At 32.9% G+C, this 24,287-nt stretch overlaps 1 protein-coding gene across 7 annotated transcripts in view; it reads left to right on the plus strand.

The window, feature by feature from the left end:
• Positions 1-24,287, plus strand: part of sky (GTPase-activating protein skywalker) — a 266,810-nt gene that overhangs the window by 193,155 nt on the left and 49,368 nt on the right. For 2 of the 7 annotated variants that reach the window (XM_072535397.1, XM_072535392.1), the window contains one exon: positions 24,162-24,248. The exons of the other annotated variants lie outside the window; for them this stretch is intronic. In XM_072535397.1, the coding sequence (XP_072391498.1) occupies positions 24,162-24,248 (87 nt within the window). The remainder of the gene's footprint in view (positions 1-24,161; positions 24,249-24,287) is intronic. 7 annotated transcript variants of the gene reach the window in all.

Raw genomic sequence — 24,287 nt, forward strand, 5'->3', positions numbered from 1 at the left:
TTTTATTTTTCATTAAAAGAAGTTTTTGTCATCTTAATATCGTAAGTCTAATTTTTTATTTCTTTTAAGATTTTATTTCGCCCATTGTAGAAAAAAAAAAACATCAAAGACAATCAATTTCGTTGGAAACGAAAATTGCAATTTTAGATCGCTTAGGAAAAGGAGAAGTATCTACGACAATTGAAAAACATTTTAATTTAGGCCAATCAACTGTAAGAGCAATGAAGAAGAATGAAGTTGCTATAAGAAAATCTATAATTTCTGGTACAAAATTATGCGCTAAATTTTCATCTTACTCAAGGGATGTATTATTAGAATGAACAGAAAGACTCATCGCAATTTGGATTGAGGAACTAATTCAAAGAAGAATTTCTGTAAGTGGTTATTTAATCCAGGAAAACGCTCTTCAGTTTTATGAGTTAATGAAACAGTCAGAGCCACCAGCTTCCACTTCTCAAGCTGGTAAACAGTTTTCAGCTAGCAAAGGATGGCTAATCGGGACTATTGTACCGATCAAGTATTTAACGCTGATGAAACGGGACTATATTGGAAAAAATGCCTTACCGTGCTTACATCGCAAAGGATGAAAAAGCTGCAAGTGGACATAAAGCAAGTAAAGATCGAGGAACATTATTACATATTTTGTAGCAATACATCAGGAGATAGGATATTGAAACCGCTCTTAATAAATAAATCTCTGAGACCACGTGCTTTAAAAGGCAAAGATTTACTTTAAAAAACAAGAAAAAGTAGTTGATGTTAGAAAATTGATAGCAAAACATTATGATTTAAACTGAAAGAATACTGAAGAATTAATCTATTTTAAACAGGTTTTAGAACGAGACAACTCAGGAAAACATCCACCTGCAGACGAAATTCATAAATAATTAGTATACTTTCAACAACAATACGAGTACAATAAACAGGTTTCCCTGTTTTCCTGTTTATCGACACGATATGAATAAATCTAAATAGTCACAAAAACAAATATAAATATGGACCAGTTTTTTTTAAGCTTTTGTATGAATTTCTTTCAGATATTCGAAGTAATTTATCATGTAGCCTATTTTTCTTTTAATTTCTGCAAACTTTTTTGTTTTTCTCTTGGTTTCATGTAATTTTAGAAGGCTACGGAACGTATCCCTACTTTTTCAAGGCAAATAATGTCTTTTTATGCAGTTTTTTTTTATATGCGTTTTTTCTGTAGAATGTATCCACCGCAAAAACGAGACCTTACTGTAATGTACCAAGTTCTCAGGTTCATTGAGGCATTGTATTTTACGAACGGTAATGACATTACCGTTCTTTACGAATTTCCTTACTGTTTTCATGTTTTAATGTTTATATTAAACTTTTCTTCGAGTGGTTAGTCCTATTTATGGTTGTTATTACATATTTATATGTTCCAATTCTGTTCTGGCGAACCAGCAATTTTTCTCGATTCAATCCTTTTCAATATCATTTATCCTCTTTTTCCACTAAATTCGCAGTTATTTAAATTAAAGTATATTCTCTAGAAATTTTTCACATTTAGATGTATAAAATCTATCCTCATCTTTCATTTCTGAAGCTGATGATGTGAAATTTCTTTTGTCATCCACTCTGTCATCACGTGGTTTCTCAATGTATGCGAATCAGGCCTTTACTAAGTCCATTTAATATTTCAAGTGCTACGTGAGTCTATTTGAGAGAATTTGTTTTTACGGTTTTAATCTTTAGACTTCCTTAGAATTTAGAATTGATTTCAAAAGTTTAGCGATGTGTTTATGACTCGTATATATCAATTTGTATAAAATCTAAAGGCTTTTTATATCCAACTTCGGATAGGCCTACCTTGATGTAGTCCCTGACTTCCATTTTTTTCTGTCCATTGTTATTTTCATTTATCTTGGACCGGCATGTCTCTTTAAATCATCTGTCGACCTTCTCTGTCGTCGTCATTTGGTATTGTCAGGATCTCCAGTGCAGCAGCTGTTTATGTCATCTAGCGTCTGATGTTATGGCCTGCAAATTTTCACTTTATGTTGCTTTTTCTATGAAATCTTTCACCTTCCTAACATTTCATATCTACTCGTTACGTTTTCTAGCCTATTCCCTTCATTCGCCTTTCCATCGCTCCCTTGGTCTTTGCTAATTTATGCATTTTCGACCTTGTTATTGTCAATGTTTGGCATCACTGGTAGGACTTATTGGCTAAGAATTTAGTTGTGAGATGAGAATTCGCAAGAAGATGAAGAGGGGACCTGCGAGGAACCAACTCTGAAAGAAAATAAGTATATTAAAATTAATTCAAAATAATAGATTCAGGAAAAAAGAGGCTTGGGAAGAAAAAATAAATCTTGGCTGAGGAATATCAGAGATTAGACTAACCTTAGTGTTGAACAGACATTTCACGTTGCAAAAGATAGGGAAGCGTTTAAAGAAGTGATCGCCAACTTTCGGTAGAAGACGGCCAATAAGAAGAAGAATAGCTATGATCAAAAATTAGGATTACATATGTTATTTATGGATTGTAAACAGGCATAAGACTCCATAAACCGAACGATGCTATGTGAGACCATGAGAAGATTAGAAATACCAGAAAAGCTTCGATAAATAAGGTAACAATGCAAGAAAGCTTTTTAAGGCAGTTCAGAGTGAATAGAGCTTGAAAGCAAGAGCATCCCCTATTAACGAATTTATTCAGCCTAGTATTAGAACAAATCGTAAGAAGATCAAATATGAGCACAAACAGGACTATCTTCAATAGCAAGGAACAGTACATAGCGTACGCGGATGGTGTGATACTAGCGAGAACAAAAAACATCTAGCAACATTTTTCCATAAATTTGAAGAAGGAACGAAAAGATACAGACTAACATTCAATGAAACAAAAATGCAATCGTATATGGAAATGAAGGGAGACACAACAAATGATCGAATGAGCAAATATATTTAAATTAAGGGAATAGAGAAACCAGCAGGAAGAAAAAAAAGTAGAGATCTGGGAAAGGTGCTCAGAAAAATTTTCACCGGAATACAAACATTAAAGAATGTTTGTTAAAGATGGGCAACTAAAGAAATAATGAAGATGTATGGAAAACCAATCACTTCGGCAAAATACGAGCCTAAAACCTAGATGGCTTGGTCACATTATGCGAATGCCAGAGAACCGAAATGTTAAAAGAATACTGAAGCAGGGAGAAATTTGGAAAAAAAGAAGAGGACGTCCAAAGAAGAAATGATTTAAGACTTGTTGAGGTTGAAGACGTCCTCAATTACGATAAGCATCATGTCTAGTTATCCATTCTAATAGTACCAGGTCATTTTTAATCCTTTATGCTTGGTCTTTTTCTTACGCTGAACTGAACATATTTTTGGTACTACTGGTTTCCTTGTGTTTCGTTTCTAAGGTTTGCTATAATGTTTACTCCCTTGATAATTTTTAATGCTTTCATTGAGATCCTTCTTATTATATTTTTGATGGTTCGCCTCTGGATTCTGTATCTTACGTATGTCTAGAGCTTAAATCTTAAATTTTTATTGGTTCTGATCTTACTAAGTCAATATCAAGTGTAAGTTTCGTACTTGTTTTAAGCTGTATGGGTATTTCTTTGTGTTTCGCTTGTAAAATCTTCTACATCTTTAACATTTTTTCTGCATCCTGTCTTCCTTGGCAAAAATTGTTATTTCCTTGTTTAGTTCTTTGTATTGCATCATATTTTTGTTTTTTTCCACTCCTATACTTTTCATGAGATGCAATATTTCTTTTTTTGTTCTTAACCAGTATGTTCTTTATTGAGATTGCCTTATTATTGTTGTTATTAGTTTAGCAAGAATTAAAAAAAGCTTAACATCGGCACTGGCTTTGTAACTATGAAAGAAAAACGCCCAAGGAACGTTCAAGTGGTCTCTAATAATATTTTTTAATGAAATTTCATTCGATATTTACAGAGTCTGGAATCAACGATGGATGATTTTATGTGGTGCCATTGACGGATATCTGTCGAATTATTTTGGGAAAAGGTACAAAAATAAACTTTGAACACTTGAAAATTTTTCATAGATCGAGAGAGTAAATAGGAATTAATTATTTTGATTTATCAACAACATGTTGAGTTATTTTTTAACGAAGCGATGATTGGATGAATTAATATTAAAAGTTTTTGGGATGTTGATGAATTTTTTTTACCCACTTTTTTATGTTTGGCGGATATGTAAATTATAATCAATATATTTAGGAATCAGGTTACCTCCGGTGAATTATATTTAGAGCCAATGCTTACAATATCTAAGGACAAAAACGAAAATGAACATAAAAGAAAAATATGGCCCGAACATTTGGCTATGTACATGGAGCTGCTTTCCAACAAATGAGAAGATCGGAGCATGAAACATTATAGAAAGTACGGGGCGCAAAAAACAACCGAAAAGGAATAAGTGTTAATAAGTTATAACATAGCTGTAGTACTTTTTAAATGTGGAGGTAGGTTCTCTCACTAACCAAATACACACTATAAAAGTCTGAGATTGGAATGCGAAACAAATTTGGGGAAAGTGATGTTCCGAATATCAAAATTATTTTAAACTTAATAGGCAAATAATAATTATTATAATAATTAAATAAAAACATAGACAGTAGAGACATTAGAATCATATGTAACCTCTATTGGAACCAAACAGCAAAAGTGAAAGTTGAAAATGAACTGACCGAGGATATCCAGATTCGCCGTGGAGTCCGCCAAGGGTGTATTTTATCACCCTTATTCAATTTATACAGTGAAGCCATCTCAGAATTAGCGCTTGCCGAGGTCAGTGAGTGCCTTATAATAAACGGTGAGCCACTTAATAATATAAGATATGCTGACGACACCGTCCTTCTGGCTGGAACACTAGAAGAACTGCAACACCTTGCTGAACAACTAAATATGTATTGCAACGATTATGGACTAAAAATAAATTTGAAGAAAACCAAGTTCATGGTATTTACAAAAGCACAAAACATCAAAGTTAAGCTAGTACTAGATAATACAGAAATTGAACAAATATCTTCGTACAAATACCTTGGAGCATGGATCACGGAAGATACTGATCAGCACGGTCAACTTTTAATAGAATGAGAAAACTTTTTTGTAATCGCGATATCAATATATCGCTACGAATAAGAATGCTTCGATGTTATATTTTCTCTACCCTTTTGTATGGGGTTGAAGCTTGGACACTAAAAAAATTCAACATTAAAAACCTAGAAGCATTCGAAATTGTTTTGTTTTCCTAGTTGTTCGAGAACTTGTTCGTTTGTTTTGCGATCCATCCATGATATTTTCAAAATACGTCGGTAACACCACAAGTTCTCGAACAACTAGGAAAACAATGCGAAGTTTTAAATTCCATAAAAATCAGGAAATTGGAATATTTGGGGCACATCATGAGAGGTGAAAAATGCGAACTACTAAGAAATATAATGCAGGGTAAAATCAAAGGCAGAAGAAGCGTAGGAAGACATAAAATCTCGTGGCTACGCAATCTCCGTGAATGGTTTGGATGCAGTTCAATTGAACTATTCAGGCGCGTAACCAACAAAATTATAATTGCCAGAATGATTTCCAATCTCCGATAGGAGCGGAACTTGAAGAAGAAGAAGGCAAATAATATAAAAAAAAACGTAATGGATTCACATCAAAGTGGTAACATTAGTGCAAAAGAAATATTAGGCTGTGCTGTGTGTTGGCCAGTGTTGATATTTGAATCGGGAATATGGACCCTATGGTTGAGAGGACTACTTGATAGCGTTTGTGAAAATTGTTTCTGGAATAAGGGGTACGATTATAACATAAATAACAAATATAACAACATAGATGGAAAATATGTGATAACATGGCTCATAAAAATAGGTGTCATATTCATTCCAAAACTTGGCAATCATTAATGCTATGCATTCTTTCGAGACTTCTGATCTAAACAGATGGTGTTGGTGGTGATGAATCATATACGTAGATTTTGTAATCAGGAATATTATCTTCTTCCTATAGATTTTCTTCCACTTAACTTTTCTTGCATTAGAAATCGTAGTAATTGATATTGACACCTGTAATTGAGAGAAGTATGCTTTCTTTCCATTTCTTTTATCGACACTTTTACTTATCCGTTATCTTATTATTTGTATTTTAATATTTCTATTTCTATAACTGGTAATTTTCTCATTATATTTAACACGCAGCTTATTGTTGTTAGGCATCACCACTTCAATAAACGTTTCTTATCTAGTTAGTTTATTAATTAGTATGAGGTACCAGGTGCCACTGATTGGTCTGTATGCACAGTACGCTCCCAAAATAATTTTTTGTTGTCAAATACAGTAAGTTTGTAAAAGTTCCAATTTTGTTGATGGATCGTATTTTCTACTGAGTCTTAGGCTTGACCTCTGTATCGGCATTTATCGTTTTTCACCTGAGATTCTTTTACAATATATTTCAGGTAATTTTTTAACTTATCTTGAATGACAAATAGGAAACTTCTTGTTTCGGGAAATGTCTGCCCTAATCGTAGTAGTTTAATGCTACATTGGGGACATAATTCTGACTTCAATGGGATGCCGATATGCAGAGGTTTCCCCATCCATTTTCGTTGCCCAACTTTTGATCATGCGTCCTGCATTTTACTTTCTAGAAAAAAGAGAAATAGATGAAACCGCTAAGGTTAGGTAAACGTGGTCGTGGAAATCGGTGGTTTCGCGATATTGCTAGATAACCTCGCTCCTCGTGGAATAGTTTCAATTCGAGTAGAGTAGAAAAATGCACATATACCTTTGACTAAATAGGTCTAACATTTAAACTTACGCCTAGAATTATAGTGTGAAAGATGAGATCACATCTCTCGGTGAGCACTCATTCATTAATCCGTACCGAAACGCATAAGACCTGAGAAAACTTGTAACATACATTCGTAATCTTCTTCTTAAGCTGCGCTCTCCATTACTGAAGGTTGGCTATAACTACAGCAAATTGCTCTCTATCTTGAGCTGTTCTTAGTATCGAATGTGTGTCCATGCCTGTCCCCTTACATTTTTCAGCCAGGAACATTTTCTTCTTCCTGGACCTCTTCTTCCTTCCACTTTCCCTTCCATTATCAGTCGCAGTAAGTTGTATTTTTCTCCTCTGTAAATATATCATAAAGTAACTCATTTTTCTGGTTTCTACAATATTTAGGAGTTCTCTCTCAGTCCCCTTTCTTCTCAGCACCTCGTTATTGGTCACGTGCTCTGTCCAAGAGATCTTCAACATCCTTCGAAAACCCACATCTCAAAAGCTTCTACACGTCTTATACTTGTGATTCCGAGAGTCCATGTTTCCACTCCGTATAGCAATATGGAATAAAAGAATGTTTTTACAAATTGGTATCGGATATCCAATGATAAGGTAGAGTTTATTAGGAATTTTTTCATTCTTTGAAAAGCAGACCTGCATACTCTATACGAGCATGTATTTAAACTTAGTCAAGATCGTTTGTTATCCAGCAACCAAGATACTGCAATTTTTGTACGGGTTCTATCTGTTTGTATACGAATATTAATGTCGGCATTTGGTGCACGTTTAACTGATATTACTTTTGTTTTATTTGTGTTTATATTCAGCCCCAAGCTATCTCCCTCTCTGGTCATGGCATTCAAAAGTCGTTACAAACCCTTAGCACTGTCCGCAATAATGACGGTGTCGCCTGCGTATCTTAAGTTGTTTACATATTCTCCGTTGATTTTTATTCCTTCTTCAATATTTTCGAGGGCATTTTGAAAGATATTTTCGGAATATATATTAAACAATAGTGGAGAAAGTACACATCCTTGGCGAACTTTTCTTTTTATTGACGATGCGATATACGATTGTGTATTTTAATCGGCGCCATTTGATCCCAATATAGGTTTTTAATAAGGGCCACCGTGTTATGGTCTATGCCAAGTTATGTTAGGGTTTCTATAAGTTCTGTGTGGTTTACTCGATCAAAGGCTTTTTCGTAGTTGATAAAACAGAGAAACACCTCTTGACGTTGATCTCGGCATTTTTGTAGTAATATCTGGAAGCAAAATAATGCCTCCCTTGTACCAAGCCCCATACGAAATCCAAATTGATTGTCGCTCAGATTTCTTTCGCATTCATGATGTACAATTTTGAGTAAACTTTTCAGAAAATGGCTCATCAGGCTAATTAATCTGAACTATGAACATCTATTTGCTTTATTTTTCTTGGGTATAGGTATAAATTTCGATCTAAGCCAGTCTTCTGGGAAGATTCCAGTGGTATATATTATGTTAAATAGTGGTGTTAAGGACTGAAGATTTTCTTCATTGATAAGTTTTATCATCTCTACATATATCTCGTCTGGACCTGAGGCCTTTCGTGGCTTTGCCGTATTGATTGTTTTTGTAACTTCCGATGTTAATATATCAAGTATTGTGTCTTGTACTATATTCATTTGTGGTTCTGTTCTCTCGTCATCAAACAGATCTTCGATGTATTTTTCCCATATATCTCCTACATTTCCTGGACTAGATACTATTTGGTTGTTATCATCTACTAGAGTTGTTGTAGTGAATTTTTTCTTCATATTTGTAACTTTCTTAATCTTTTTGTATGGATTGAAGTAGTCATGTTTTTTTAGTAATTCCCTCAGTTCCTCACATCTGCTGTTCATCCATTCTTCTTTGGCTATTACATTGGTAATATACAATAAAAATATGAAAGATGAATGAAAAAATAACTAAACAGGAGACAATGAAACAGTTGCTACCATTTTAACAGATAACCTGTGCTCCTAAGAATATTGTACAATATTTTTTTTTATTCTTTTTAAATAACGCAAGAATATATCATACCTATATCGGATTACAGAATTTTAGATGGTGTTTATATAGTGTTAAAATCTCATTTTTTGAAATCTTAATATCATTGTTAAAATTTGCATAAATGACTAATGTAAAAAATTATGTCAACCTTAAGGTAAAAATTATTGAACTCAATGAGCTAAAGTGAGCTAAGATCACTGTGTACATATTGTTGATGTGTAACCTCAATTTCATGAGCACTACTAAAATGATCATTCATACTAACAATTCAGAGCAGTCATAAAATTTAACTGCATTTTGGAGATTTGTCCATTCCCATACATATATCATTGTCACCTCTGCTAGAGAAATGTTCGATTTAACAGATATGCAAGCTAAACATAAAAGACAACTAATAAAAAGGTTATCCTGTTGCTTCTTGGCATTATCATATAGTTATAGTTTATAGATAGGTGTATGTATTCACTAACTTAACTTGGTTATTAAGCATTTATAAAATATAATAATTCCATTTTCTGTGTTTATTCACCAATAATATGCGCTACATTTTCTTAGTCACCTAGTCAACTCAGCGGAAGGTGGAACGTTATCGGTGAGTGGCTGGTGGAAATCCGACGGGCATGGTAATTTTTCTAATAAAAAAGAGAAATTTTCATGTTTATCGGATCGGTACTCATCCGAGGTGTCTGTATTCTTTCGGGCATAAGCAGCATAGAAACCGACTTAACCTAGTAACAAGGTATTTACTCAACACACACATTCTTTACAAACGGATTATCCTGCTATTATGATGATAATAATACTGAAGGAAACATAAAAAAACAAACAAAACGTTATATAAGATCAGGAAGTTTTTTAAGTTCGGTCTATGTTGATTCTTTATATTATTTTCTATGATATTAATACACCAGTTCATTTTAAACTTCTTCAGAAACATTTCAGATTATCTTTTTATATTTTTATTGTTTTTGGAATAAAAAAGCCAAATAAAACTAGGAAAATCGTATATTTTTCTTTTCAAATATTGTTGTTTCTTTACTAGAAAGTCTTAATTGCCCAAGAACTGAGTATAAACAGAAAAAGATATCGCAAAATTCAAATCATGGTCCTGGGGCGAATACATAGAGGGCCAAAAGGGAATTTTTAAAAACTTCAAGTTATTTCAAACTATACCAGATTGAGATTTATTAATTATTTTATTTTATTAATTATGCACATAATTATTTATTTTTATGACCTAACCTAACCTAACCTCAAAAGTTAAGCTCTAAGCTCAAAGCAAAATTTTATGTTTGAAAAATGGAATAAGTATTATTTTAAAAACTTTGATTACCTGTAACTTAAGCAAGAGATACACCAGAGAATCCGTCGATATGATTTTTTGGATGTAATTTTATCTTGTTTTAAGAACAAATCAGAGCAGTTTTTTATTCGTCAAATAGATCAAGCGAAAAACAGTTTTGAAATAAAACAGTTAAAATCGTTTTGTTGTTATTTTATTTATACGTGCAAGGCCAGGCTAGGCTCGACAAATTTAGCTAGACAATACTTTTATTACCCTGCACAAACGAAAAAAAGTAAAGATTAAGCGATAAACGATGAGTTCTGCATTAACTACACAGTATATCCTCTGGTCAAATGGGTGCTCCCTTTTGTGGGTATATTCATTAGCATCTAGAGATGTTCTTTATATTCTGCTATGATCTCTTTATCATTACCTTACCTTATGTTGTTTATCACAATGCCATTCCTTTGCTATTTGTGCTCCCTCCGGATGTTCTCCAAGCGAAGATCGTATTATCTTCAAGCTAATATCGGATTATATATTCAGCATATACATTGAAGAGAATTGGGAACAGAAAAAACCCTTGAAGTACGCCTCGTTCAGGGTTTATCAATTTAGTTTTACCATTGTTTGTTCAAAGCAGGCTTTGTGATTCCAATAGTAATATCACGTTCCTTCAACCGCATCTGTTGAAGAATTTCTATTAATTTTTTATGTTGGATTCGGTTAAAAGCTTTTTTGTAATCAACAAAGCTGGTATAGAAGTTTCTTTTCACTTCAAAGTGTCCCAGAGAAATTTTTTTTTTGTGATCATCACATTTTCTTGCCGTTTCCTTCTTAGGTAGTGGTATATACGTGGTTGTTAGCTAGTCTGATTAAAGAAGTGTGTAGATCCTTTGGTTGCAGCAAGACTTAAGTTTTTGAAGTGTTCATTCACCGTTGCGTCTGTACCGCGTGCTTTCTGTGCTTTTGTTTCCGTTATGGGTAGTGTTACCTCTGAGGGAAGAATTCATAGGGAAGTCAGATCCTAGTTTATATCAACTTATGGATTTTGTTCTGGTCTGTCATCCTCAAATAATTCTATACGTTGTCCTTCCCAAACTCATTTTTTTTGTCAGCTTTTAACTTTGTTTCATTGTTTCATCAGTTATTATTGACAGGTGAAATTTCACAAGATTGAGACCTCTTTAATTTTCTTGTGGAATTCTCCATCTTTATGTTGAGTCTGAAGGTCTTTTACTTCCTTACATCTATCTTTGCTTTAATTTGTTGCTGTCTATTTGCTTGTTTTATTGCTTGTATTTACCGTATTATCTTTATTTTTGACTACTTGTCTGGCCTTCATCAAATCTAGTATATCATCGGTCATCCAGGGTTTCCTTTTTCTTCCATCAACTTTATATATTGTGTTTTCTCCTGTTACAACGATGGCGTTTAAGGATTATCCATGTACGAGTATCTTCAATGTTACCGTTCACAACTTTAGGACAACTTTAGTTATTTATTTCTGCGTTTAAGTTATGCTGGTATTGGTTTATTTGATCTTCAGATTCTTTATTCCAGTTGATTCTGTTGTTTTGGGGTTTTTTGGTCTTTTTAAGTTTCACTCTCATACTCAATATGAATTATGTGTTTGCAACTCGCATCCGGGGCTAGGCTTTGGCATTAACGGTACTATTTCTATATCTAGCGTTGATTTTAACATATTTTATTTGGTTTCTAATAATAGGGTCTTCATCGCGAGGAGAGTTCTATGTATATAATCGTTTTTTAATAAGTTTAAACCAGGTGTTAGTTATTACAAAATTGTTTTTTGACAGAATTGAATGAATCTAGTGCCACTGTCATTATTAAAACCTAGTCTGTGAAAACCCATTATTCCAACTATCTCATCTGATCCTACTTTTTCATTTCAGTCGGTCTTGAAGATTTTCATTTCGTCACTTTATATATATATATATATATATATATATATATATATATATAATATATATATATATATATATATATATATATATTAGCTTCTTTGATATCTAGGTATAATTGCGTAGTTGGTGCATATACTCGTACTAGGTTTATATCAAATCGCTGCCCGTTTAGTTTGAGCGGTATTTTCGATACTGATTCGATCACTGATGTAGAAATTACTCGATATTAATGTATTTATCTATAAAATTCAAACAAAGTAGTAATAACAGAGCTGTCTATAAATGTTTTTGTACAATCATTAATAATTTACGAAATTTTTTGTGTATTTAAGATAGTAAATATGAGTCTAAAAAAATAGTTTACAACATTATTTCATTAACATTGTTTATATATCGAAAGTATAAAGTAATTATTTATCACATCTGTCTACATATTGTATGTAAAATTATTGTAATTCGCAGTTATCAATACTCTTTTCAAATATTCACACATTTCAAAATCAGTGCACACAATACATCAATAAAATAAATAAAGAATATAAATATTTTGCAGTCGGAGTAGGTTATTTTTGATCAATCTGTAATATTTAAAATATTCATTTCCGACAGTTTCAACCAATAGAGAAAAATACGAAACCGAAAATATTGACTCGAGTTATTAAATTTTTGACTTAAAATTCAAAACAGCACAATAAATATTAACTCTTTATTAAAGAAATATCTTTTTGTGTGTGAGTGATTTATTGTCATATTATGTACAGCTGATTTCAAATCGAGTGGCGAGCCCTGACAATAGAATATCTATGATCAGACCCATGCAGTGGCGTTGCAATACTAAACAAGTTAAATTATTTGAAATCGCACTAATTACAAAATTATTACTCACTTAAATAATAAATGGAGTTTGATTGTACACAGACTGTTTTATATATACCAAACTTTTTGTTTGTTATAATACTATCGTTAATAATTGATACTCTATAAACCTTTGTAATAGTTAATTTTTAATTTAGTATCAGTTACCTTAAAACCGTAATTATAAAGTCATTATTAATGACTCCTTAACGACTTGTTAAAGACATACAAAGAACTGATAAGAATTATTTCCGAGAATTTCTAGTCACTGGATTTCAAACGAATTCGTAATTTAGTCTCATTATATTGTCGAGTCTCAACAAGAAAGGTGCTACCACGCGTATTAGAACTATTTTCTAGAATGGAGATAGTTAAGTGTAGTACGAGTAAACAGATCAGATTGACACCAGAATCCAAAGGAATAGTTTACAATGCATTTAAATATATGCATATACTATTTCCTGAAGGTAATCGAACCAGTATTAAACAACGGGTGAGTGAAACTACTAGAGTATAGTATAGTAACTTTCTACGTATAGTAGAAAGGATAATTCAACAAGCGAGTATGTTAACAAACGCGGAGTCAAATAATAGACTAAAATTTCCAGCTACAACACTTGCTAAAAGGAAAGCAACCATGTCAGACTTGAGGGAGTATGACAAACAGTTCAGTAGAAATACCATTCATCGTTTTCATGAGACTGAACGTTGTCGTGTATCATTGAAGCTTTCGCAGAAAAGGCTTGAAGAGGTGTACGAGTGGACTGGAAGTGTGAGTTCTCTCTACAGAATTGTGAAAGATTTGGGATTTAAATGGAAGAAAACAAAAGATAGACGTTTATTAATTGAACGGAATGATATTCGTGCTCTACGCATTTAATATTTGAACAAAATTAAATATTACAGAAGTGAAGGTAAGTCAATTGTATATGTTGATGAAACCTATGTACATGCAGGACACACTACGCCAAATAGCTGGACAGATGACAGTAGCAAAGGATTTTTCAAAAACATTTCAAAGGGAAGCAGTTTGGTTATCGTACATGGTGGTGTGGAGATGGGTTTCATACAGAATGCCCTTTCGATTTTTAAGTTAGGAGCTAAGACAGGAGATTATCATGATGATATGAATTCAGAAAATTATGAAAAGTTGATAAAAGAACGGTTAATCTCCAATTTGCCTGTTAGATCTATTGTTGTTACTGATAATGCGTCACATCATAATTTACAAATTAATAAAGCACCCAACAGTAATTCTAAAAAAATGGATATGATATCTTGGTTGACAGAAAAAAATTTACCGTTTGTAACGTCAATATTAAAACTGCAATTGTATGAAATCATCAAACGACACCAACAAGATCATATTCAATATAATTTGACAAAGTGCTGCAAGAATGTGGACATGTTTTTTTAAAACTTCCGCCATATCATCCAGACTTGAACCCTATAGAAATGGTTTGGGCGCAAATAAAAAATGAAGTTGCAAAACAAAACGTTTATTTTAAGTTGAACACATAAACATGTTGGTGGAACAGGAATCTGCTAGAGTAACTGTAGATAACTGGAAGAAAGTGTGTGAACATGTTGTCAAGGTTGAAGATAAGTATTTGGAAAGTGAACGTCGCATAGATGTAATTACTGAAGAATTAAGGATTGATTTAAATGATTCTAGTGACGACGACAGTGCATCTGAGTATGAAAGTGAATAATATAATTTAACATTACGATGTACCTATGTGATTATAAGTTTTCCAAACTGTCCTGTATGTATGTATTATTTTTTTACTTTATTACAATCATTTCGTATATTCTTCTATTTTACTTTGTGACATTTTAGTGAGTAATAATATAGTTATAGTAATTAGTAATAAAGGTTTTAAAGTTAAAGCAATCTTTGTAATTAATATTTATTAATACTGTAATCTGTAATACGTATCTATGGTTTCACATACAAACAGACAATATATGCATGTGATATATTATAATAATATGTATTTAAATGTAGTACAATATTGCCAAAAATATAATCTAATATCATTGTTTAATAAATTGTGTGTACCTATCTTTAACAATTTAATTTAAATCATAAGTATTTTTTGGAACACCACTGCTTTGTTTAGAAATTTCCGCCACTACAGTTGAAACGTACTGTATATAATCGTCAAATTTTTCTTATCATTTCGTTTCTAAAGAGTGTCATTTGGCTGCAATCCTACAATTTCTTAAATTTTGCCCTGTAGCTATTAAGGTAAACTAATAAATAATTCTGAAGTGTTGTAAAATGAACTATGAAAATTAAAAGATTGCACATTAAATAGATGAATACGATATAATGATAGATTCGTAATGCAAGAATTTGACAGTAGGTAATTTGGTGTATTTAGAATCAACATAATTTTAACAAATGACAGACTGCTCTCGCGTTAACATAGCATATGAACTAGTAATGCTCAATTGCATGAATATTTAGGTAAAAATTTAGAGGTTTATTCAAGAGAGTAAGCTCGCCTAGGTACTTGATTCTGAAATCAGCAAGAAGTAGCAAGGATACTTTTGTTAAATATGATACAGATGATTTTATTTCGAACATTTCTTGAAAATGAATTTGTTTAAAAACTTTAATGCATCTTAATTATTTGGATTGCAAATTATCTGCCCAAAAACTGTATGTGTACTCGTTAGTCCTCGTTATTCAGGAAAATGCCCCTTAAAATAAAAATCCTTTGCCCGATAGTATCTTAGTGGTAATATTCAGTGTATTTAAATATAAACAAACAAACTTACTTATTTTGCAAATTAAAAAAATCACAATTATTGATTTAAACGTAATAATTAAAAAAATCATTGTTTAAATTAAATCCTTAAATCCTCAGGTATTAATATTGTCAATGAAAGGGCTATTGGTTAACTATTTTTTTAATCTCGAGCTTTCAATTGTGTTTACAATTATTGTCAAGAGCTAAAAAAGACAAAATACTTACAAGGTTGAACTAAAAAGGAAAAACAATTTTTGTTAACTTATTTAAAATTTTTTTTTTTTTTTTAGTTAAACCTTGTAAGTATTTTGTCTCTTTTTTTAGCTCTTGATACTAATTGTAAACACAATTGACACAATTGAAAGCTCGAGATTAAAAAAATAGTTAACCAATAGCCCTTTTATTGACTCCAACCCATCCAAAACAGTTATATATTTGTTCCAAACGAGTCACAAGTACTTCTTTTTTCTTATATATATATATATATATATATATATATATATATATATATATATATATATATATATATATATATATACACGGTGTCTAGAAACTGTTCTGACAAACGAAGACCGGAGATTCCTCAGATAATTTTAAGAGAATTTAACCCAATTGACCTATTCCAAAAACGCTTCCTTTGGGAGCTAGAGCACTTTTTTTTTATTTCTTTTACGCTTTTATTTGTAAAAACGAAAACTTTTACGATTATTTATCTTCCAGAGTTGCATAGATTCCATTAATTGCGAATTTCTAGTACCGGTCATAGGCGTCCGTTTTGGGTAGCTCAATAGTTATTTTAACGCATAACTGTTTTGTCTTTAACTTTTGAACATTAGTGATAATAGATTATTAAATTTTCAGGTATTTTAGTACTAAAAGGTAATCGTACTTTTGGTTTGTAGAATACACCGTTTTCTAGAAAAATCGATTTGAAAATTTTTCGTTTTTTCGTAATGAAAATTAAATTAATGCTTACTTTAATTTATTTTATAAATGCTTGTATGTATCTCTAAACACAATAATCGCAAGGATTCAAATCCGGCGACCTTGTTGGCCAAACAACTGGACCGCCTCTTCCAATCCAGAGGTCTTCGTAGTTGTTATCAAGAAAGTCTCGTACATTCCTGCTAAAGTGGGACGGACAGCCGTCATGTAGAATCCATAAGTTTTGCCGAATATTTAAAGCAACATTTAAACGAGCAGGCAATTCCACAGGTCTAAGTAGATAATCATCAACTACTCCTATCCAAACGTTTATGCTAATGGTTAAATTCTTTGCTGATGGTTAAATTCTTGAACAAAGTGGGGATTATCGCCAATGTACGACTAATAATACACATTATGTACTTTAAAAATTTCATTTTTTGTGAATGTGGCTTCGCCGCTAAACAAGATATATCTGAAAAAATCTTCATTTTGATTGTTCTGATGTTGTAATCATATAGACAATTGTTCACGAGCAGGAAAATCTCCTTATAGCAGTATTTGTACCATTGTAAAATGAAAAGGATATAAATTTTCGTTGTGTAAGATATTTCCTACGGAAGATTTTGAAATTGTGAGATACATGACAGATAGTCTTCGAATGCTTATTTCAGGATTTTCCTTAATTTCCATTAAAATAACATCTTCGCCATATTTCATTATTTTTTGGGACCACTGAACCTGTTATTTGAACCTGTCTTAATCGTTGTTGAAGAGCTGTAAATAATGAGTGAGTGGGAAATATTTCAGCGTATCTACGCTGTGCTGCTCGAGCGTTTTCAAAGCCAACTACTGTAAAACATATTCGTTTACCTTTCATGGCGAAAAAAAGAAAAATTTTCAAATCGATTTTTCTAGAAAACGCTATATCCTACCGACTTAAAGTAAGAGTAGCTTTTATTACTAGAATATTTGAAAATTTAATAATCTAGTATCACGAATGTTTCAAGGTTAAAGACAAAAAGTTTCGCGCTAAAAAAACCGTTGACCTACCCAAAACGGACGCCTATGACCGGTACTTGAAATTCGCAATTGATGGAATCGATTCAACTCTGGACGATAAATAATCGTACCACTTTTAGTTTTTCTAAGTAAAAGCGTTCTAAAGGTATTTCAAAAAAATGATAACAAGATTACCAGGTACCATCTTCAAAGAGCTCTAGCTCCCTTAGGAAACATTTTCGGACCAGGTGAATTGGGATAAATTGTCTTTAAATTATCTGAGGAATCTCCGGTTTTCGTGGTGTAATTTTATTCTTCCATTTTTGGAGTAAAGTAATAACTTTCATAGTATTATTATATCGTTTTAGGAAGTTAGTAATTAGTAAATAACGGCGTTTTTGAGTTACGCAAAAGTATGTTTCGTGTAGAGCCAAACCATATTGTAGGTGGAAAACGCGGTCCTTATTTGACGAGATAATCATAATATACGTTTCACTATCTGAGTTGGTATGTTTATTCTATATTAGAACTAACTGGAGTAATAACTTTTGACAGATAAAGCCACTTAAATAAAATCATATAAAAAATTTTACCCATTGTGGTGAGACTCCATTTCTTTTACTCCGGTGGAGGAAGATTTTGAAAAAACACCATTTGTACCGTACTGTAAGGTAGTGTAGGATTTTTACGCACTAAAAACCTTTGACCTGAATTATGGGTTGCAAAATATATACAAAATATATGTGATAGAAATTCGTCATTCGTCATCACCGTAATAATCCGGTTTCTGTCACAACTACTGTGTTCTGCTTCAATATTAACTACGTTATTTCGCTCCTGCTCCAATTTTTCTTTCTCTTTCACTCTTTGTTCTCACTTCTCTTTCTCATGCATCGTAGCAGTCATCGATTCACCATTCACGAATTTCCAATGTTTCTCACTCATCTGTTAATACCGTAGGGCAGTCACTACACACTCTGAGGAGTGCCTTTCTCTGGACTTCTCAAATTTTGGATTGAGTATTTCTCAATCTAAAAAATTTCCATATGTGACTGCATCTTCTTGTACAGCAGTCTCCATTTTTGTCTCTAAGTTTATAGGACAATTCGTTCTTTTATTAATTAGTTTGCCAATAGTAATAATCCACTAGTAGTGATTTAAACGGAGCATTAGAGCTTGATTATTATTTGTTACTTGGTCTTATTTTTTTCGTATATTTATTATTGTATTATGTGCTGTAATACCTTTTTTATGTATGTGTTAAATTACATGCGAACAGCAGTAATAAAATAACCATTATTTATTTAGCTTATGAAGAATTTCATAAAATATTTTATATATTACATTTTTTATTGTCTTGATAATTACACACGGTATAATTACATTTATGTTGGGTATTACTCGACCATAAAACTAAAATAAAATCCTAGGAAGCAGTTGTTTTACCTTAATTAAAAATTTAAGTACACATCAAAAAATTTATGTAACAGACATAATTTTTTATCAATTAAATATGCTGAATATTATCACTTTTTGAGTATCTAGAAAATTACAGCTAACTTAGAACAAACACCAAAAAGTTAACAAACAAATTAGTGTTTTGAATAGTATCTGTATATAACAATGATCAAATAATTTCGATAAATGTAATGAAGTAGAATAATACTGATGAGAGTGTAATCATATTTAATTATACGTTTTCCGTTTTTTGTCATTTATCAGGGATTTATTGATAAGTTCTTCTCAATATTTTATTATTCTTAGAAATGCCGTTTTCGATGTTTGATGAAAAGTAATATCCTAGGTTCCTAAAATTAGAAGAAGTCACATAAGAAATGGAGATATAAGTGCATAATGTAGGTTGCAACATGTAAAATTGCTTAAACAGAGAAGACTCTACGGTCACATGATAAGAATGGAAGAAGATATACTGCCAAGAATTGCCCTAGATAGAAAACCAGTTGGAAAGTACACGCTAGACACTCGAAGAGATGGGATGAAATAGTAATATCTCTCTCTCTCTCCCTTTCTCTCTCTCTCTCTTGTCGTTATGCCATTACTGACTTTATTTCTCCTAATACAGTCAACTTGATGCTTTCATCGGTTTCTGCCTTCAGATGCCCAAGTGTTTCACATAATGAACGGCAGGACTTGGTCAGACGGAGTTTTGGACAGACAAAGTCGCCAATGAAGAAGTACTGCGGAGGATGATCACAACCGCGGTTTTTATCAACGTTGTGAAAGGCCGTAGTACTTGGGACATATAATGAGAAATCAAGGCAGATATGAGCTACTTCAATGCATTTTGAAAGGTAAAATTGAAGGAAAAGGGCCCCAGGACGAAGAAGAATATCCTGGCGTGCTAACCTGAGAGCATGGTATAGAAAGACCTCAACACAGCTATTTAGTATAGCAACCAACAAAGTTATAAAGCCAGAATAATCGCCAACGTTCGGAACGGACAGACACCCTAAGAAGAAGAATCGATTCGGTGACCGTTCTTTTATAAACCGGTCTTACTTAAGTCAATGGCTTCTTATACATCTTTCATTCTAGTGGATGGGTACCATATATATTTGGAGTCGCTTCGTTGTCTCCAAAAAGTGTTTGCCGCCTGCGATCCAGTGCCTCACAGTCATACAAGATATGGTTGACTGTTTCGCGTTCTCTGCTATAGAGTCTGCAGTCTCCATGAAACAGTTCCATTGTATGCAAGTATCCTTTAACTGCGCATGTCCAGTGAGAAAGCCTGTTATGACTCCGAGCTGATTCGTGCCTGCTTTCCGCAGTACTTCAGCCATATTTGAATATGTCCGTCCAATATACATATTGCTTTGTGTGACGGTTCCGTTGGATTCGTTGTATATTAAATATACATTAGAGCAGTGGTTCCGAAAGTGTGAGTCGCGACTACCTGCGGGTTGTTGCTGTTTTTTCGTTTATTTACTGCAGCAGGACAACGTAGCGTTTATTGTGTAATCACATTTTCCCGCTGAACTGGGTATAATATTTAAGAAAGTTTGGGAAACACTGCATTAGAGAATTTAGGACGGATATCTAAAATATCTAAATAGAGAACAGCAAAGAATATTTAAAGATATGACAAGGAACAACAAAAATGAAACATGGGATGCAAAATGTAAAGAAGTTGACTGTTACATCGGAGGAGCGCGATCATCAGCGGCATGGAAATTAATAAAAAACCCTGAAAACCGACACATCAAATAAAAGTCGAATACAGCCCATCCAGATAGATACATGGAAAGATCATTATGCAAGGGAACTGAATGAAGACAGAGATATTTATAATACTGACTCACCTCAACGAATACGAGTACAAGGTGAATATGTAAACATGGAAGAAGAACAAATACAGCAAGCGCTTAAATCGATGAAGAATAACAAAGCATCCGGGCCGGAGAACATACCAGCAGAACTTCTAAAAAACGGAACACCAAAACTAATAAGCTATCTTCACAAGATACTTAAATGGGGAAGAAATCCCGAATAGTTGGAAAGAAGCATGGATTACTCCAATTCACAAAAAAGGTCCAAAAGATATTTGCGGAAATTACAGATGTATCTCTGTCACCAGTACCTTTAGCAGGCTGTTTGGTAAAATCTTAAAAAACATGATTGAGAAAGAATACGAACCTCATGAAATTGAACAGCAAGCAGGATTTAGAGCTGGAAGATCTTGCGTAGACCACATATTTACCCTAACACAACTGAATGAAAAGAGAGTTGCAAGAAACCAGGAAATACATCTTTTATTTGTGGATCTCACAAAAGCATATGACACGATTCCTGTGAGAAAGCTGTGGCAGTCTCTTGAACGATCTTCATTAAATAGCACGATCATCGCCGCAGTCAAACAAGTATACAATAAAGCATCATCAAAAATCAAACTAAACAACACCTTATCAAAAGAATTTCCAGTAACAAAAGGCTTACGACAAGGATGCTGCCTCTCTTCAATACTATTTAAGATCTATTTAAATGAAGCACTAAAACACTGGTGTTAGAGACTGCAAACATCGGCAACGCAGCTTACCAGCCAGATGGTCCGTGCCGAGGTGGCGTCTTAAATTCAAAATTCAACAGAGAGAGACCTTCACCGACCGCCGTGGTGTGAAGACACATTTTTATTCATATTGTAAATTTAGTAAATAAACCCCTTATGCGTAAGCGAATGCGTTTTAATTCGACCAAATAAAAATAATATACAGTCCACTCAGTTCATATACAACTGGAGAAGATCATGTTCAGGAATGGGGATCCAACTTGACGACGATACAACATTATCCACTCTACATTTTGCGGACGACCAAGTAGTAGTGGCAGCAGACAAGGAAGATTTAGAATTCATGACGAGACGGTTGTTTAAAACATATGAAGAATGGGGCCTCTCTGTAAATAGAAACAAAACGCAATACTTATGCATCGGGAATGAAGTAGAAGATCTAATGGTCAACGAACATGAAACATGAAAAAGAGATAGAGCAAAGAATCGTGAAAGGAAAAAGGGTGATAGGATGCCTAAACCCGATGCTATGGTCAAAAGAACTATCAAATCAAAGAAAGCATCTCCTCTTTAACTCCATCTTTAAAAGTATAGTGCTCTATGGATGCGAAACATGGCAACTTACTAAATCCCTTGAGCGACGCCTACTTGCATTGGAAACGGACTTCTGGAGAAGATCAGCTAGAAAATCAAGGCTTGATAGAATACAAAATGACCATATCATCAAGGGAAAGAAGGAAGAGAGGAAGGCCAAAACAATCCTGGCTGGGCGGCATTCAGAAGGCAATGTCGGAAAGAAACCTTCACCCTGGCGAATGGAATGACCGACGTAGCTGGAAACTGGGAACCGGAAGGCGGAAAACGCTATAAAAAACCGGAAAAAACAAATCTAAAATATGTATGTAATTAAGAATAGAAATTACCATTGCTAGTTATTCGTACACATTAGGACAAAGTTTCGACAATCAGTAGTAAGGTATGGGAATTTTACAGTCGACTAATTATATAACCCAGGGCTAATAATTTTTGAGAACAAGGAGATGGAACTCTTATAGAAGAGTTCCATTCTGCATCTCTTACTTTTGCATGTTCTGCCTCTTGCCACCAGAATTAGAAATCTGTTAAAAATTATGTCTGTTTTTCTTCTTCTCAAATAGGTACTTTTGACAAAAAGGAAGATTTATTTGAATTTTGCAAACATATTCACCATTGGAAGGGCCATTGGAAAAGTTATCTTCTTAATAATGTTTTAAACACTTTAATTTTAAACAATCTAAATTAACCATTCAGCCAAATAGTATTTTGTTACTCAACCCTTTCTGAGTTTTCTCAACATCACCGCCAATTGAAACTTGGATTTTATATTTTTTATGTGACCTCTGGTTTTTAGATTGGTAAATGAGTTAAGGCTTTATTTTTCAAGTTTTACAAAACAAAAGAGTTAATTTACCCTTGTTTGACTCGTTTATTAATTTATTTATTAATTTAGCATTTTCTTCTACTCTGCTATAGATGGTGTTGAGCCTTTTGTTACAAAGTAAATAATTTTCATCAAAGATAGAAAACTTATTGAGAAATAACTTAAGCACTTATACATGTAGCAACATTTTCAACAAATTCGTAAGTAACTTCATGAGCACCCACTTATAGGTAGCTAGCGTATACTGAACGAAAATCATATCCCGATTCAAATTTGAATCATCCAAACAAGACTTATTCCAAATTGAACGTATCTCAAACCAGGTGTATTTCAAGATACCACTAGAGTTTTGTAGCAAAGGTTTTTAAATAAATCGAGTACTAAAAAATATTATCGCGATAACTTATAAAAGCGGATTTCATTATTTTTTATGATTTTGTGTAGACTTCATAATAATTTTCATTAGATCTGCGTAGGTACGCTCATTAAAAAATCATATATTACGTGTACTGATAAATATATGTATTCAAAATGACTACATTCTCACAGTAATGGTTAACTTCATGTCTAACATAAATTCTGTTAGCAAATAACCATAATATCTTGTATAGATTATTAAGAATTTATATTCACATATTTAACTTTTTGGGCTACAATTAAGTGTTAGTTGTATATTTTTTAAAAGCTCACTTCCGTTTTCAAATAAAGTGTGATTCAAGTACAAATGCTACATTGTTTTTTATTCTGATATGTGATTTAATTACTTGCTTCCGAGGACATCTTCAATTATTTCTACAATTTATATAAAATGTATATAAAAATCGCTCAAACTTGTGACGTCTGTGGGCTTGTATCACAAGTGATCAGACATACTGCTAAACTTGGTACAGGTTCAAAAGTATATACAGTATATAGGTCAGACAGGAAGAAGTTTAAAAAACGAATAACTGAACACGGATTGTGCATATGCCAATCATTTAATCACATTTATTAATAACTAGTTCTTTTGACAAAAAGTATCGCATTTGTATGAATTACACTATATTTAATTTCTACCGTAGTACATATATGTAACTCTTGGAAACCACCAACCCCTTGTGTAACATGTTGTGTTCGTTTTCCTCTTTTATTGCTGCTAATAAAAAGGGAGCCCACTCGCCTGGTCCTCGCACACTATCGATGGGCATCTACCCCATACAGAATATTAATTCGTGTATCCTCGGCCAACAGGATGTAAGTGGAAAAATATATCATGTTTCTTTTACTATATTA

Source organism: Diabrotica undecimpunctata, chromosome 6 (assembly GCF_040954645.1).
Source record: "Diabrotica undecimpunctata isolate CICGRU chromosome 6, icDiaUnde3, whole genome shotgun sequence".
In the NCBI taxonomy this organism is placed as follows: Eukaryota; Metazoa; Arthropoda; class Insecta; order Coleoptera; family Chrysomelidae; genus Diabrotica; species Diabrotica undecimpunctata.